Raw genomic sequence first — 13284 nt, 5'->3', positions numbered from 1 at the left:
GACGAGAGACGAGAGAGACGAGAGACGAGAGACGAGAGGGGAGACGAGAGACGAGACGGAGAGACGAGAGACGAGAGACGAGAGACGAGAGGGAGGAGACGAGAGACGAGAGGGAGAGACGAGAGACGAGAGACGAGAGACGAGAGGGAGAGACGAGAGACGAGAGGGAGAGAGAGCGAGAGACGAGAGACGAGAGGGAGAGACGAGAGACGAGAGGGAGAGACGAGAGACGAGAGAGGGAGAGACGAGAGACGAGAGGGAGAGACGAGAGACGAGAGGGAGAGACGAGAGACGAGAGACGAGAGGAGAGACGAGAGACGAGAGGGAGAGACGAGAGACGAGAGGGAGAGACGAGAGACGAGAGGGAGAGACGAGAGACGAGAGGGAGAGACGAGAGACGAGGAGAGACGAGAGACGAGAGACGAGAGGGAGAGACGAGAGACGAGAGACGAGAGCGAGAGACGAGAGACGAGAGACGAGAGGGAGAGACGAGAGACGAGAGACGAGAGGGAGAGACGAGAGACGAGAGGACGAGAGGCGAGAGACGAGAGGGAGAGACGAGAGACGAGAGGGAGAGACGAGAGACGAGAGACGAGAGGAGAGACGAGAGACGAGACGAGAGACGAGAGACGAGAGACGAGAGGCGAGAGGACGAGAGACGAGAGGGAGAGACGAGAGACGAGAGACGAGAGGCGAGAGAGAGGCGAGAGGCGAGAGGAGAGACGAGAGGGAGAGACGAGAGACGAGAGACGAGAGACGAGAGGGAGAGACGAGAGACGAGAGACGAGAGGGAGAGACGAGAGACGAGAGACGAGAGGGAGAGACGAGAGACGAGAGGCGAGAGACGAGAGGCGACGAGAGACGAGAGGCGAGAGGCGAGAGGCGAGAGGCGAGAGGCGAGAGGGAGAGACGAGAGACGAGAGGGAGAGACGAGAGACGAGAGGGAGAGACGAGAGACGAGAGACGAGAGGGAGAGACGAGAGACGAGAGGGAGAGACGAGAGACGAGAGGCGAGAGACGAGAGGCGAGAGGACGAGAGACGAGAGACGAGAGAGAGACGAGAGACGAGAGACGAGAGACGAGAGGGAGAGACGAGAGACGAGAGGAGAGAGACGAGAGACGAGAGCGAGAGACGAGAGACGAGAGACGAGAGGGAGAGACGAGAGACGAGAGGCGAGAGACGAGAGACGAGAGGCGAGAGACGAGAGGCGAGAGGCGAGAGGCGAGAGGCGAGAGGCGAGAGGCGAGAGGGAGAGACGAGAGACGAGAGACGAGAGGGAGAGACGAGAGACGAGAGGGAGAGACGAGAGACGAGAGGGAGAGACGAGAGACGAGAGACGAGAGGGAGAGACGAGAGACGAGAGGCGAGAGACGAGAGGCGAGAGCGAGAGACGAGAGACGAGAGACGAGAGACGAGAGACGAGAGACGAGAGACGAGAGACGAGAGGGAGAGACGAGAGACGAGAGACGAGAGGGAGACACGAGAGACGAGAGACGAGAGACGAGACGAGAGGGAGAGACGAGAGGGAGAGACGAGAGACGAGAGGGAGAGACGAGAGACGAGAGGGAGAGACGAGAGACGAGAGACGAGAGACGAGAGACGAGAGGGAGAGACGAGAGACGAGAGACGAGAGGGAGAGACGAGAGACGAGAGACGAGAGGGAGAGACGAGAGACGAGAGGGAGAGACGAGAGACGAGAGGGAGAGACGAGAGGCGAGAGGGAGAGACGAGAGACGAGAGACGAGAGACGAGAGACGAGAGGGGGAGACGAGAGACGAGAGGGAGAGACGAGAGACGAGAGACGAGAGACGAGAGACGAGAGGGAGAGACGAGAGACGAGAGGGAGAGACGAGAGACGAGAGACGAGAGACGAGAGGGAGAGACGAGAGACGAGAGGGAGAGACGAGAGACGAGAGACGAGAGGGAGAGACGAGAGACGAGAGGGAGAGACGAGAGACGAGAGGGAGAGACGAGAGACGAGAGGGAGAGACGAGAGACGAGAGGGAGAGACGAGAGACGAGAGGGAGAGACGAGAGACGAGAGACGAGAGGGAGAGACGAGAGACGAGAGACGAGAGGCGAGAGGCGAGAGGCGAGAGGCGAGAGGCGAGAGGCGAGAGGCGAGAGGGAGAGACGAGAGACGAGAGGGAGAGACGAGAGGGAGAGACGAGAGGGAGAGACGAGAGGGAGAGACGAGAGACGAGAGGGAGAGACGAGAGACGAGAGACGAGAGACGAGAGACGAGAGGGAGAGACGAGAGGGAGAGACGAGAGGGAGAGACGAGAGACGAGAGGGAGAGACGAGAGACGAGAGACGAGAGACGAGAGACGAGAGACGAGAGACGAGAGGGAGAGACGAGAGGGAGAGACGAGAGGGAGAGACGAGAGGGAGAGACGAGAGACGAGAGGGAGAGACGAGAGACGAGAGACGAGAGACGAGAGGGAGAGGCGAGAGGCGAGAGGCGAGAGGCGAGAGGCGAGAGACGAGAGGCGAGAGGCGAGAGGGAGAGACGAGAGACGAGAGACGAGAGACGAGAGGGAGAGACGAGAGGGAGAGACGAGAGGGAGAGACGAGAGGGAGAGACGAGAGGGAGAGACGAGAGGGAGAGACGAGAGGGAGAGACGAGAGGGAGAGACGAGAGGGAGAGACGAGAGGGAGAGACGAGAGGGAGAGACGAGAGGGAGAGACGAGAGGGAGGGACGAGAGGGAGGGACGAGAGACGAGAGGCGAGGGACGAGAGGCGAGGGACGAGAGGCGAGGGACGAGAGGGGAGGGACGAGAGGGGAGGGACGAGAGGGGAGGGACGAGAGGGGAGGGACGAGAGGGGAGGGACGAGAGGGGAGGGACGAGAGGGAGGGACGAGAGGGAGGGACGAGAGGGAGGGACGAGAGGGAGGGACGAGAGGGAGGGACGAGAGGGAGGGACGAGAGGGAGGGACGAGAGGGAGGGACGAGAGGGAGAGACGACAGGGAGAGACGACAGGGAGAGACGACAGGGAGAGACGACAGGGAGAGACGACAGGGAGAGACGACAGGGAGAGACGACAGGGAGAGACGACAGGGAGAGACGACAGGGAGAGACGACAGGGAGAGACGACAGGGAGAGACGACAGGGAGAGATCGAGAGAGAGATCGAGAGAGAGAGATCGAGAGAGAGAGATCGAGAGAGAGAGATCGAGAGAGAGATCGAGAGAGAGAGAGAGCGAGAGAGAGATAGAAATAGAAATAGAGAGAGAGGGGATGGGGGCAGGAGGTCAGTCATTTCGAGACAGTGCCTGCATGCCCATCAGTCCAGCACTGTTCTCGGCAGCACTTTTAATCACTGTAAACAAAAGGCACGATCAGTGTTGGACACACGTCTTTGATGTAATGCTTCTATCGCGACCTCGAGATCTTTGGATTATTTGATTTTTGGATAATTGGTATTCGGGTAATCGGTATTCGAGGTTCCTCTGTATCACCATATTTAAATTAGCACAAGACATCAGGCATAAAAGCTAGCAGACATTTTGTTCAAAAGTAACTGACATAAACTTTGACACACAGAAAGCCATCACCCTAAAATAAGTGTTGTCCTGAGTGCTCGTTTGTTAACAGGTTGGAAGACATCTCTCTCCCCCTTGCAACGTCTGCATCTCTGACCATTACATCTCAGTGTTTCTCAAGTCCCTCTGGCCTCTTTCATTCATCATCTCAAAGTCAAAAGATCAGGTGTTAGCAGGAGGGGAGGAGCTGACTATGGGAGGAGATCAACAGTGAGAACTAAGTATTTAGTTCTTAGCACCATCCCCACCTTATGCTGAATCTCTCAACCACTGATTGCCTATAGTCAAAGGACTGTACATGACCCACCACTCCCACCTCTGCTGGAAGTCTGCAAGCAAGCCTGCACTTGTTTGCTCATCATGCACCTGGAATGGAAATTCTCCCTCTCCACCTTAGGTTATACTAGCTGCAATGGGATAAGGTCCTTACGTGAGCATTAAATACCTATTTGAGGTTCTCAATTGGTAGTCAGTTTGGCATTTGCCAACATAGATTATAGAACTATACAGTAAAGTACAGGCCTTTCGGCCTCACCTAAGTGTAGAACACCTTAGGATTTTCCTTAATCCTACCCGCTAAGACGACAGAAAATTCCCAATAGTGACTGCTCCTTTCTGGTTTCTGACTTCTCAGTTGACTCAGTAGACAAACCCTCCTGCGCTACCTCCCCTTCTGCAGCTGTTATACTGTCCCTGATTGGCAATGCCACTCTCCCACCTCTTTTACCTCCTCTGCTATTCCTTTTGTGACATCTAAACCCTGGATCATCCAACAACCATTCCTGCCGCTGTGATATCCAAGTCTCTGCAATGGCCACAACATTGTAGCTCCACGTACTGATCCATGCGCTAAGTTCATCACCCTTCTTTCTGACAGTTCTTGCATTAAAATACACACACTTCAACCTATCACACTGACTGCAACTTTACCCTATCAATTGTCTATCTTCCTCTCAGACTCTACACGCTGTATCTGCCTTCACAGCTACCTTATCCTCTGATCTGTAGCTCTGGTTAGCTGCAGTCTTAATCAGGATAGATGTAGGAAGATGGTGGGGCTTCCACCTGCTATTCTTTTGCTAATAAATAACAGTCAGCAAACTTGCCATGAGGGAAGGCAAAAATATACATCTATTGTATCTACTATATTAATCTCAACGTGAAATAGACAGTTTGAGCTTGAGAATCAGTTTGTTAGCTTCAAATTCATTTAAATCTAAAAAAAGTTATAGATAGCTAAAGGCTCAGCTGTTTCCAACATGTCGCATGCAATAGGCCTAAATTTTGAAGGTAAAATTATCATCTCAATACATCTAGTGCTATGACTCCAGCTTTACAATCATCTTTGCAAAGCTATCAGGGTCACGAACAGACAATACCAGACTAGAGTCCCAGACTAACCTATGAATATGTGTCAACTATGGCAAGTCTTCGACAATATAATGTGCTACAAAACAAAATTGGGCAGAATGACAATGCATTCCTTCCCGATGAGTCCAATACTCTCTGTTTGTTATAAACAGAGGGTCAATGAAGTGATGTCACCTGTCCAGATAGCCTCGGGTGCACCTGTACCTCGTTGCCACCTCAGAGATCAGATCAACCTTCTTGAAAGAGTGAACCCAAGAAAAGTGACTGGCACAGATGGAGTCCCAGCCTTGTACTCAGACCCTATACAGACTAATTGGTAGGAATATTTCACAGAATCTTTGACCTCTCTTATTCCAATGAGAGGTCCCCATCTGCTTGAAGACAATTACTTTCATCCTGGTGCCAAAGCAAAATCAGGCAACAAGCCTTCATGACTACTGCCTGGTGGCTCTGACATCCATTATTATGAAGTGGTTTGAGAGGTTAGTAATGGAACACATCAACTCCCAGATATCCTTGATTTACTACAAGTCACCCATTGTCACAATAGGGTCTACTGCAAATGCCAATGCTCAGGCCCATGCTCATCCCCGGAACATCTGGATAACAAAGACACCTATTTATTGATTTTAGCTCCACCTTCAACACCACAATTCCAACCAAAATCATCAAAGTTCAAGACCTAGGACTCCGCTCTATCCTCTACAACTGGGTCCTCTGCTTCCTGACCCACAGACTGCAACCAGTAAGGATAGGGAACAACACTTCCTCCACGACGATCCTCAACACCAGTGTCTCACAAGGCTGCGCAATCAGCCCCTTACTATACTTCTACACTCACGACTTATGGCCAAATTCAGCCATAACTCCACTTACAAATTTGCTGATGACACCCCATTGGATCGAATCTCAAACAATAATAAGACAGCGTAGGAAAGAGATAGAAAGTTTACTGGCATACTATGAGGTCAACAATCTCTTCCTCAACATCAACAAATGAAGAAACTGGTCATCGACTTCAAGAAATGGAGTGGAAGACATGTTCCTGTCTGTATCAGTGATACTGAGGCAGAGGTGATACAGAGCTTTAAGTTCCTGGGAGTAAATATCACCAATCTTTCCCGGTCCATCCACGTTGAACTGCAATCAAGAAAGCACACCAATCCCTCTACTTCCTCAGAAGGCCAACAAAATTCAGCATGCCCACAATGTCACTTACTATTTTTAATAGATGGACCACAGAAAGCATTCAATCCAGATGCATCACAGCTCGGTAGGGCAACTGCTCTATGACCAGAAGAAATTAGAGAATTGTGAATGTAGCCCAGTCCACCATACAAATCAGCCTTTCTTCCACTGACTCCATCTACACTTCCAACTGCCACTGGAAAGCAGTTAAAATAATTAAAGATCCCTCCCATGCCAGTTATATTCTCTTCCACAATTTCATTGGGCAGAATTTTCACAAGTTTAAAAACACGTATCAAAGATTAAAGAACAACTTCTTCCCTGCTATTATCAGAATTATGAATGGTCCTCTTATATATCAGAGTTGATCTTTCTCTGCACTCTGTAGCCGTAACACTATTCTCCATTTTGTTCTATTACCTTGATATACTCACGTGAGGTATTACTTGTCTGGTTAACACACAAAACAATACTTTTCACTATATTTCAGTCCATGACAACAATAAATCAAAACAATACAAAAGATATTCAACTCTTCCTCTATGACACACACAATAAAATTAATAAAGGAGAAAGTGATGACTGCAGATGTTGGAGATCAGAGTCGAGATTGTGGTGCTAGAAAAGCACAACAGGTCAGGCAGCATCTGAGGAGCAGGAGAATCGACATTTTGGGTATAAGCCCTTCATCAGGAATAAGCCCTGAATAGGCTTATGCCCGAAATGTCATCAGGGCTTATTCCTGATGAACGGCCTATGCCCAAAATGTCGATTCTCCTGCTTCTCAGATGCTACCTGACCTGCTGTGCTTTTCCCAGCACTGCACTCTCGATCATAAAATTAATAAAGCAAAGAAAATGTGCTGCTAGAGATCCACCTTGCTTGGATTAGTTTGTAATAGTGCATCTTTGTTGTGAAACAATCCAACACAGTATGAATACCAGGATTTCTTGCATACTGAGAACAATGATGTAGCAAAATTCACACCAGGAAACAGCAAGCCATTTGTAAATTAATAAACTCAAGAACCAAGATCCATTTGACAGTTTAGCACCAAGTGTTGCAAAAAGCAAGTGAAAGGCAGAAAACAGCAGTTTTTATGCCAACCCTGGCCTGTTTCCACACTGTGAATATCCTATTTATAGGAGTCTGAAGCTTTTTTGAGGAAGGGAATATTTTCACTGTTCGAAAGTCCTGGAAGTAATTAATACACCCAGATGACTGGATAAGCATCATGATTTCATCAACGTGGGAATATATGAAGGAGCATATGAAACAGTATATTTGAGCTTAAAACCCTGTTCATTAATTTTCTTGTGCAATGTTATTAATTCATTATGAGAAAGTGAGGGCTGCAGATGCTGGAGATCGGAGCTGAAAATGTGTTGCTGGAAAAGCGCAGCAGGTCAGGCAGCATCCAAGGAGCAGGAGAATCGACGTTTCGGGCATAAGCCCTTCTTCAGGAACAACTTCTTCCCTGCTATTATCAGAATTATGAATGGTCCTCTTACATATCAGAGTTGATCTTTCTCTGCACTCTATAGCCGTAACACTATTCTCCATTTTGTAAGAAGGGCTTATGCCCGAAACGTCGATTCTCCTATTAATTCATTATCCCTTGTTGTTACTTCTCCTAATGGAACCTATTGTTATATAGTTAAAATGGCTCTTTAAGGGCATAAATTACATTTGGAAACATAATTATAATTGCTGGCTATTAGTCACAGGTCAAATGAACATAATACGTTTAGTATTTTTGGTAAAGACTTGGGGACTCCAAACACCAATTTTGCCAAGGAGTGAATGGAGGTCAGATTTCCACAGGTAACCATTTGCTACAGGGAGAAACATTTAGTGACTGAACCTGTTTCCAATTTTCTTCTTGCAGACCCGACAGACTTTTTCCTCTGTTATGATGCATTTCACCTCCTGGTGATAAATTCTCTGCTCCTGGATCTATTAGATAAAAAAAAGAGAATGTGCATTTTATATGCCAAAGTAGTTAACTCAGCCAATCAAGTATTTTTGGAATACAGTCGCTGATAGAATAGCCAAATACAATTTGCTATTTTCTGCATAGCACCCAGTGTGTCCAATGAACTTCCTTTTCTTCTTCAAATCGTATCACACACATTGGAGGGAACCATTTACTTTAACATTTCATCTAAAATACAGTATCACCACAATACAGCACTCTGTTACATCAAAGTGTATCCCTAGACTAATTACGTCCACATTTGTTGATGAGATTCTTAACCGAAGGTGAAATTGCCGTCATTGCAGCCATGCCAAACAAAACATGCAAAATGGCAGAAAAATCCCATTGTCCTTATAAAACTTCTTGTCAAATAATTAATTTCAATGTCTCACTTTTTGCTTTATCTAGGGCTAATATAGTACACATTACCCTGCTTCCTTACCCTATCCAATTACTTTTCTTGAAATTCTACATTAATCAGTATCAGAGATGTTACTGTATACTAGTTTCACCTTGAGTAATCAGATCGGGACTGAGAAATTTATGGCCAGAGATAGGAAGCATAAATATTTATTCGTCAGAACTCAACCCGAAATGGTCTCAAGCAAAAGAACATATCAATTCATTTTTCACCCCAGTTCCCAGACAAGCATCTCTTGATATCTCTGGATGAGGTTACTAAATTAGGGGCACTTGTGCCATTTGGATTTATGCCCAAAATAATACCTCTTAAAACTTTTGGATGTAGAGATTATGGTCTTCCCAATGTCAGTTCTGAATTTCGATTAGAGTCTCAGAGGTAAACAATCTCAGTAATTAATCCACCGTAAGAATCAATTCCTGTTAAAGATTTTGTAATAGGTTATGAAAAGGTAAGTACTAATTGCTTCTAAAAGTGTATCGAAAATGCTCAGAGTCTATTGGAGTTGGACTGAATGGAAAGTGATTTTACTTGCTGGGGCTCTTTAAAGGGCAAAAGTATAAAATTGAGCTGAGCCCATTGGAAATTGATGCAACTAGCAGTGATAGAACTTGCTTTCTTGTCATTGCAATTGAGAGAGAGAATGTAAAGTACTTTTGCTTGCAGAGACCATATGCTTGGATGAGGAATAGTTACCTGAAACCAATTTTTAATCGCTGGGTTCAAGTGCAAATAAGTGACTTACACGAAGGAACTCTGCATGAAGGAGCCCTTTCATAACTTGATTGCAGCGCCGTTTCTGAGCATTTCCTTCAAGGACATTCTCCAGAAATACTCTGATCTCCCGGATTTGCGTGTTGGCAGGTAGCAGATTCAAAGTCTGCAGAAACATTTTTAATAGAAATTTTACAGAAATAGGAAAAACATCCCTGCCTATTAACACAGTGAAATACTGTTCACTGTATATACTTAACACTATGTTTTACAACAATTTCAATGCTTACTTTGATGCTTTGTAAATATTGACCTCAACTGGAATGTGCTTACTCAAAAAAGGATAGGGTTCAGCTCGGAGGTGCTCAAACATTGAACTGGTTGCTAACTCCCAGTGGTCAGCCTCACATGAACCATGGCCAGTTGGCTGAAATTTCCTTGAGCAGGCAATGCCTTGATGGCTCATTTGTGATCTTATGATAATTATGTATTGTTGGCACCTTCTTTTATACATGCAGGGTATCTTTTATGATCTTTGTATGATTTCAGAATTTTAAAACATGAATCAGCAGTTTGGAGAAATAGTTCTACCTTCCTAAATCAGCACTTCAGTTGCCCTTGATAGTTCTGTTACAGACCCAGTTGAACAACAGGCACCAAATAATTTCAAATCCTTCCCTGCAGGTTGAAGCTAATAGAAGTTCTCAGCACTGCACAATTGCATTGGATATACTCTTATGCAATCACCATGCTTGCATAGACTCCTTCATGTTAACAAGGAACTACAGAAAGATTTGTTGCTGAATGGTCAATTTTTATACCTAGATAATGTCATAAAACAACTTGATTACGTTCTCCCTAACACCTCATGATTTTCAGCTATTACTGGACTACTTCATTTAAGCTCTATTGTGATGACAGAAACAAAATATTTGGTCATTTTGTCTGCTATATCTTTAATATCTACTATATACTTGCCCTTTCATTTTTTAAAAATACCTTTAGAAAATTGTTACCTGTTTTTATATTCTTAATTAGCTTCCCCTCTTACTCTAATTTCTTCCTCGTGATGACCTTTTAGTTACTCTCTGCCATTCTATATACTCCAACAAGTCATCTGACCTGACACTCATCTTTGTGCAATTATATGTTTTTGTTGAAGTATGATGGCATGTCTTCCAGTGAATATTTGTCTTTACAGTAGGAATGTAATTATTCTGAGTATGCTGAAATATCCCTTTAAATGTCTACCAAAGTTTCTACTGATTTTTAGTTTCTTTGAGTTTTCTTTAGGGTTGCCTTAACTCCGGGGTTATTAATTAATCCTGTCACATCACACAATATTTAAATCTAAAATCACCTGCTTTCTGGTCAGTTTAAAAATGTGCTGTTTGAAGAAAACATATCAAAATTTGCATGTTGGGAGGGATTCTATTATTCTATGATAAAACTATTCTTTGGCCTCATCCAGACTACCATTGCCAGTTTTCAGTTTATATGTCGATTAAAGTCAGCCATGATTATTGCCATTGCTTTATCACAAGCACCCAATACTTTTACTTTATTTCATATTGTGGTTATTGTTGCTGGGGTGGGGGTGCAAGGGCACAGATCACTTCCACTAATTATTTCTTCCCTCCAATATGGAGCATGGGTTTCCTCCCACAATCCAAAGATGTGCAGGACAGGTGAATTGGCCATGCCCATCGTGTTCGGTTCATTAGTCAGGGGTAAAAATAGGGTAGGGGAATGGGTCTGGTTGGGTTACTCTTTGGAGGGTCGCCCTCCCCTTTGAGGATTTTCTGCAGTCGATTCCTCTGTAGGGAATCAAATCTAATATTCCTCATCTCCACCCAAACGGATTCTGAATCCTAATCTACTGAACCAAGGTAATCTCTAACTACTTGAAACTTTATTGCTGGAACAGCACAGCAGGTCAGGCAGCATCCAGGGAACAGGAGATTCGACGTTTCGGGCACAGGCCCTTCTTCAGGCCATTCCTGAAGAAGGGCCTGTGCCCGAAACGTCGAATCTCCTGTTCCCTGGATGCTGCCTGACCTGCTGTGCTGTTCCAGCAATAAAGTTTCAACTTTGATCTCCAGCATCTGCAGACCTCACTTTCTCCTCAATCTCTAACTACTGCACAAATGCCATATTTGATTTAACTGTTCTACTCTTCTAGCTTTACTTGACTTCCTATTTTTCTTTCATATTATATACCTCTCAACATTCAGGACCCAATTCTTGTCATCCTACAATCATAGTTCTGTTTTGCCTACCAGATTGTATTTATTTATTCAATGTGCGCTATCAATCCATAACCCGTGTTATGCTCCTTTTGCTCAATGTGAGAGCTCAGGGACACAGCTGGTGTTCTTGGCTCCTTTATGTGCAAGAAGTGTGTCCAGTTGCAGCTCTTGTTAGACCGCATGATGGCTCTGGTGCTGTGATGGATTCACTTTAGAGCAGATGCGATGTTGAGTGGGTCATGGATAGCACATTTAGCGAATTGGTCACACCTCAGATTAGGATTGCTGAGGGAGAAAGGGAATGAGTGACCAAAAGGCAGAGAAAGAGGAGGAAGGTAGTGCAGGTGTCCCCTGCGGTCATCTCCCTCCAAAACAGGTATACTGTTTTGGATACTGTTGGGGGAGATGACTCACCAGGGGAAGCAGCAGTAGCCAAATTCATGGCACTGTGGCTGGCTCTGTTGTACAGAAGGGCTATATAGTCTTGCGGATTCAATTATAAGCAGAGCAGATAGGATTTTCCCTGTGGTCAAAAATGAGACTCCCGAATGGTATGTTGCTTCCCAGGTGCACAGGTCAGGGATGTCTCGGATCGACTGCAGAAAATTCTCAAGGGGGAGGGCGAACAGCCAGTTGTCGTGATGCATGTAGGCACCAATGATATAGGTAAAAAAAAAATGGGATGAGGTCCTATACGAAGAATTTAGGGAGTTAGAAACCAAGCCAAAGTAGGACCTCCAAGCTAGTAATCTCAGGATTGCTACCAGTGCCACGTGCGAGTCAGAGTAGGATGATAGAATATTTAGGATAAATGCGTGGCTTGAGACATTATGCAGGAGGGAAGGGTTCAGATTTTTGGGACATTGGGACTGGTTCTGGGGGAGATGGGACTGGAACCAATGTCCTTGGGGGTGCTTTTGCTAATGCTGTTCGGGAGGGTTTAAACTGACGTGGCAGGGGATGGGAATCAAATGAGGTTGGTGGATAGGAAGGAGGTAGTAATTACAGCCTGTAAGGAACTAGATAATGAAATCAGCGCGACTAAGGGGAAGAGCAGGCAGGAAGCAGGATGAACACAGAGGGACTGGTGGTCTGAGGTGCATTTGTTTTAATGCAAGTATAGTAGGTAAAGCAGATGAATTAGGACTTGGATTAGTACCTGGGAATATGATGTTATTGCTATTACTGAGACTTGGTTGAGGGGAGGGGAGGGCATGATTGGCAACTAAATGCCCCAGGATCTAATCTAATCTAATCTAATCTAATCTAAAAGGATATCGAACCTTCAGGTGGGATAGAAAGGAAGGTAAAAGGGATGGAGGAGTTGCATTACTGGTCAGAGAAGACATCACAGTAGTGCTAAAGGAGGGCACTATGGAGGACTCGAGCCAAACAAGCTAACAGGTTTGCACATGACATGTGAGATCATATAATTGGAAGTTTGCTTCCTTATTGGAGAGTAGAACAGGCAAAAAAAAGTCACCTGCCTCATATTTCAAAGTCAATGTTAACCGAGGATCTCTAGCACTTTAGTGCAATAATTCTTTATGGAGTTTCAGTCTTGTTGACAAGTACTAAAAAACTGGCACTGAATTTTACATCTGCTTGTCCAGGTACAACACTGACAGTACCTTTGTGGTGTCAAGTTTGCTGTGGTGCAGTTCTAGTACTTGCAGTGCAGCCTGAAGATTTGCCTGTGGCTCTAGTATCTCCATCCGGATTGGTCCAACACAATGAATATCAGGAGGTGACAAATACATACGTAGTAGAGAAAGATACACCTAATGAAATAATTAAATTGTTTATGTAACCATTTATC

The 13284-nt window shown here is 45.8% G+C and overlaps 1 protein-coding gene across 3 annotated transcripts in view; it reads right to left on the bottom strand.

Moving 5' to 3' along the window:
* The window catches only part of vps39 (VPS39 subunit of HOPS complex), a 105417-nt gene that overhangs the window by 9176 nt on the left and 82957 nt on the right, over window positions 1-13284 (bottom strand). For all 3 annotated transcript variants that reach the window (XM_087990159.1, XM_087990160.1, XM_087990161.1), the window contains 3 exons: window positions 13097-13246; window positions 9248-9382; window positions 7968-8059 (listed from right to left, as the gene is read on the bottom strand). In XM_087990159.1, coding sequence (XP_087846285.1) covers window positions 7968-8059; window positions 9248-9382; window positions 13097-13246 — 377 coding nt within the window. The remainder of the gene's footprint in view (window positions 1-7967; window positions 8060-9247; window positions 9383-13096; window positions 13247-13284) is intronic.

The sequence above is a fragment of the Chiloscyllium plagiosum genome, unplaced genomic scaffold, assembly GCF_037043375.1.
Source record: "Chiloscyllium plagiosum isolate Xiang-an unplaced genomic scaffold, Cpla_swu_hap1 HiC_scaffold_8, whole genome shotgun sequence".
Taxonomy (NCBI): domain Eukaryota; kingdom Metazoa; phylum Chordata; class Chondrichthyes; order Orectolobiformes; family Hemiscylliidae; genus Chiloscyllium; species Chiloscyllium plagiosum.
The sequence above is the reverse complement of the archived record's forward strand: the minus strand, read 5'-3'. Positions and strand labels throughout refer to the sequence as shown.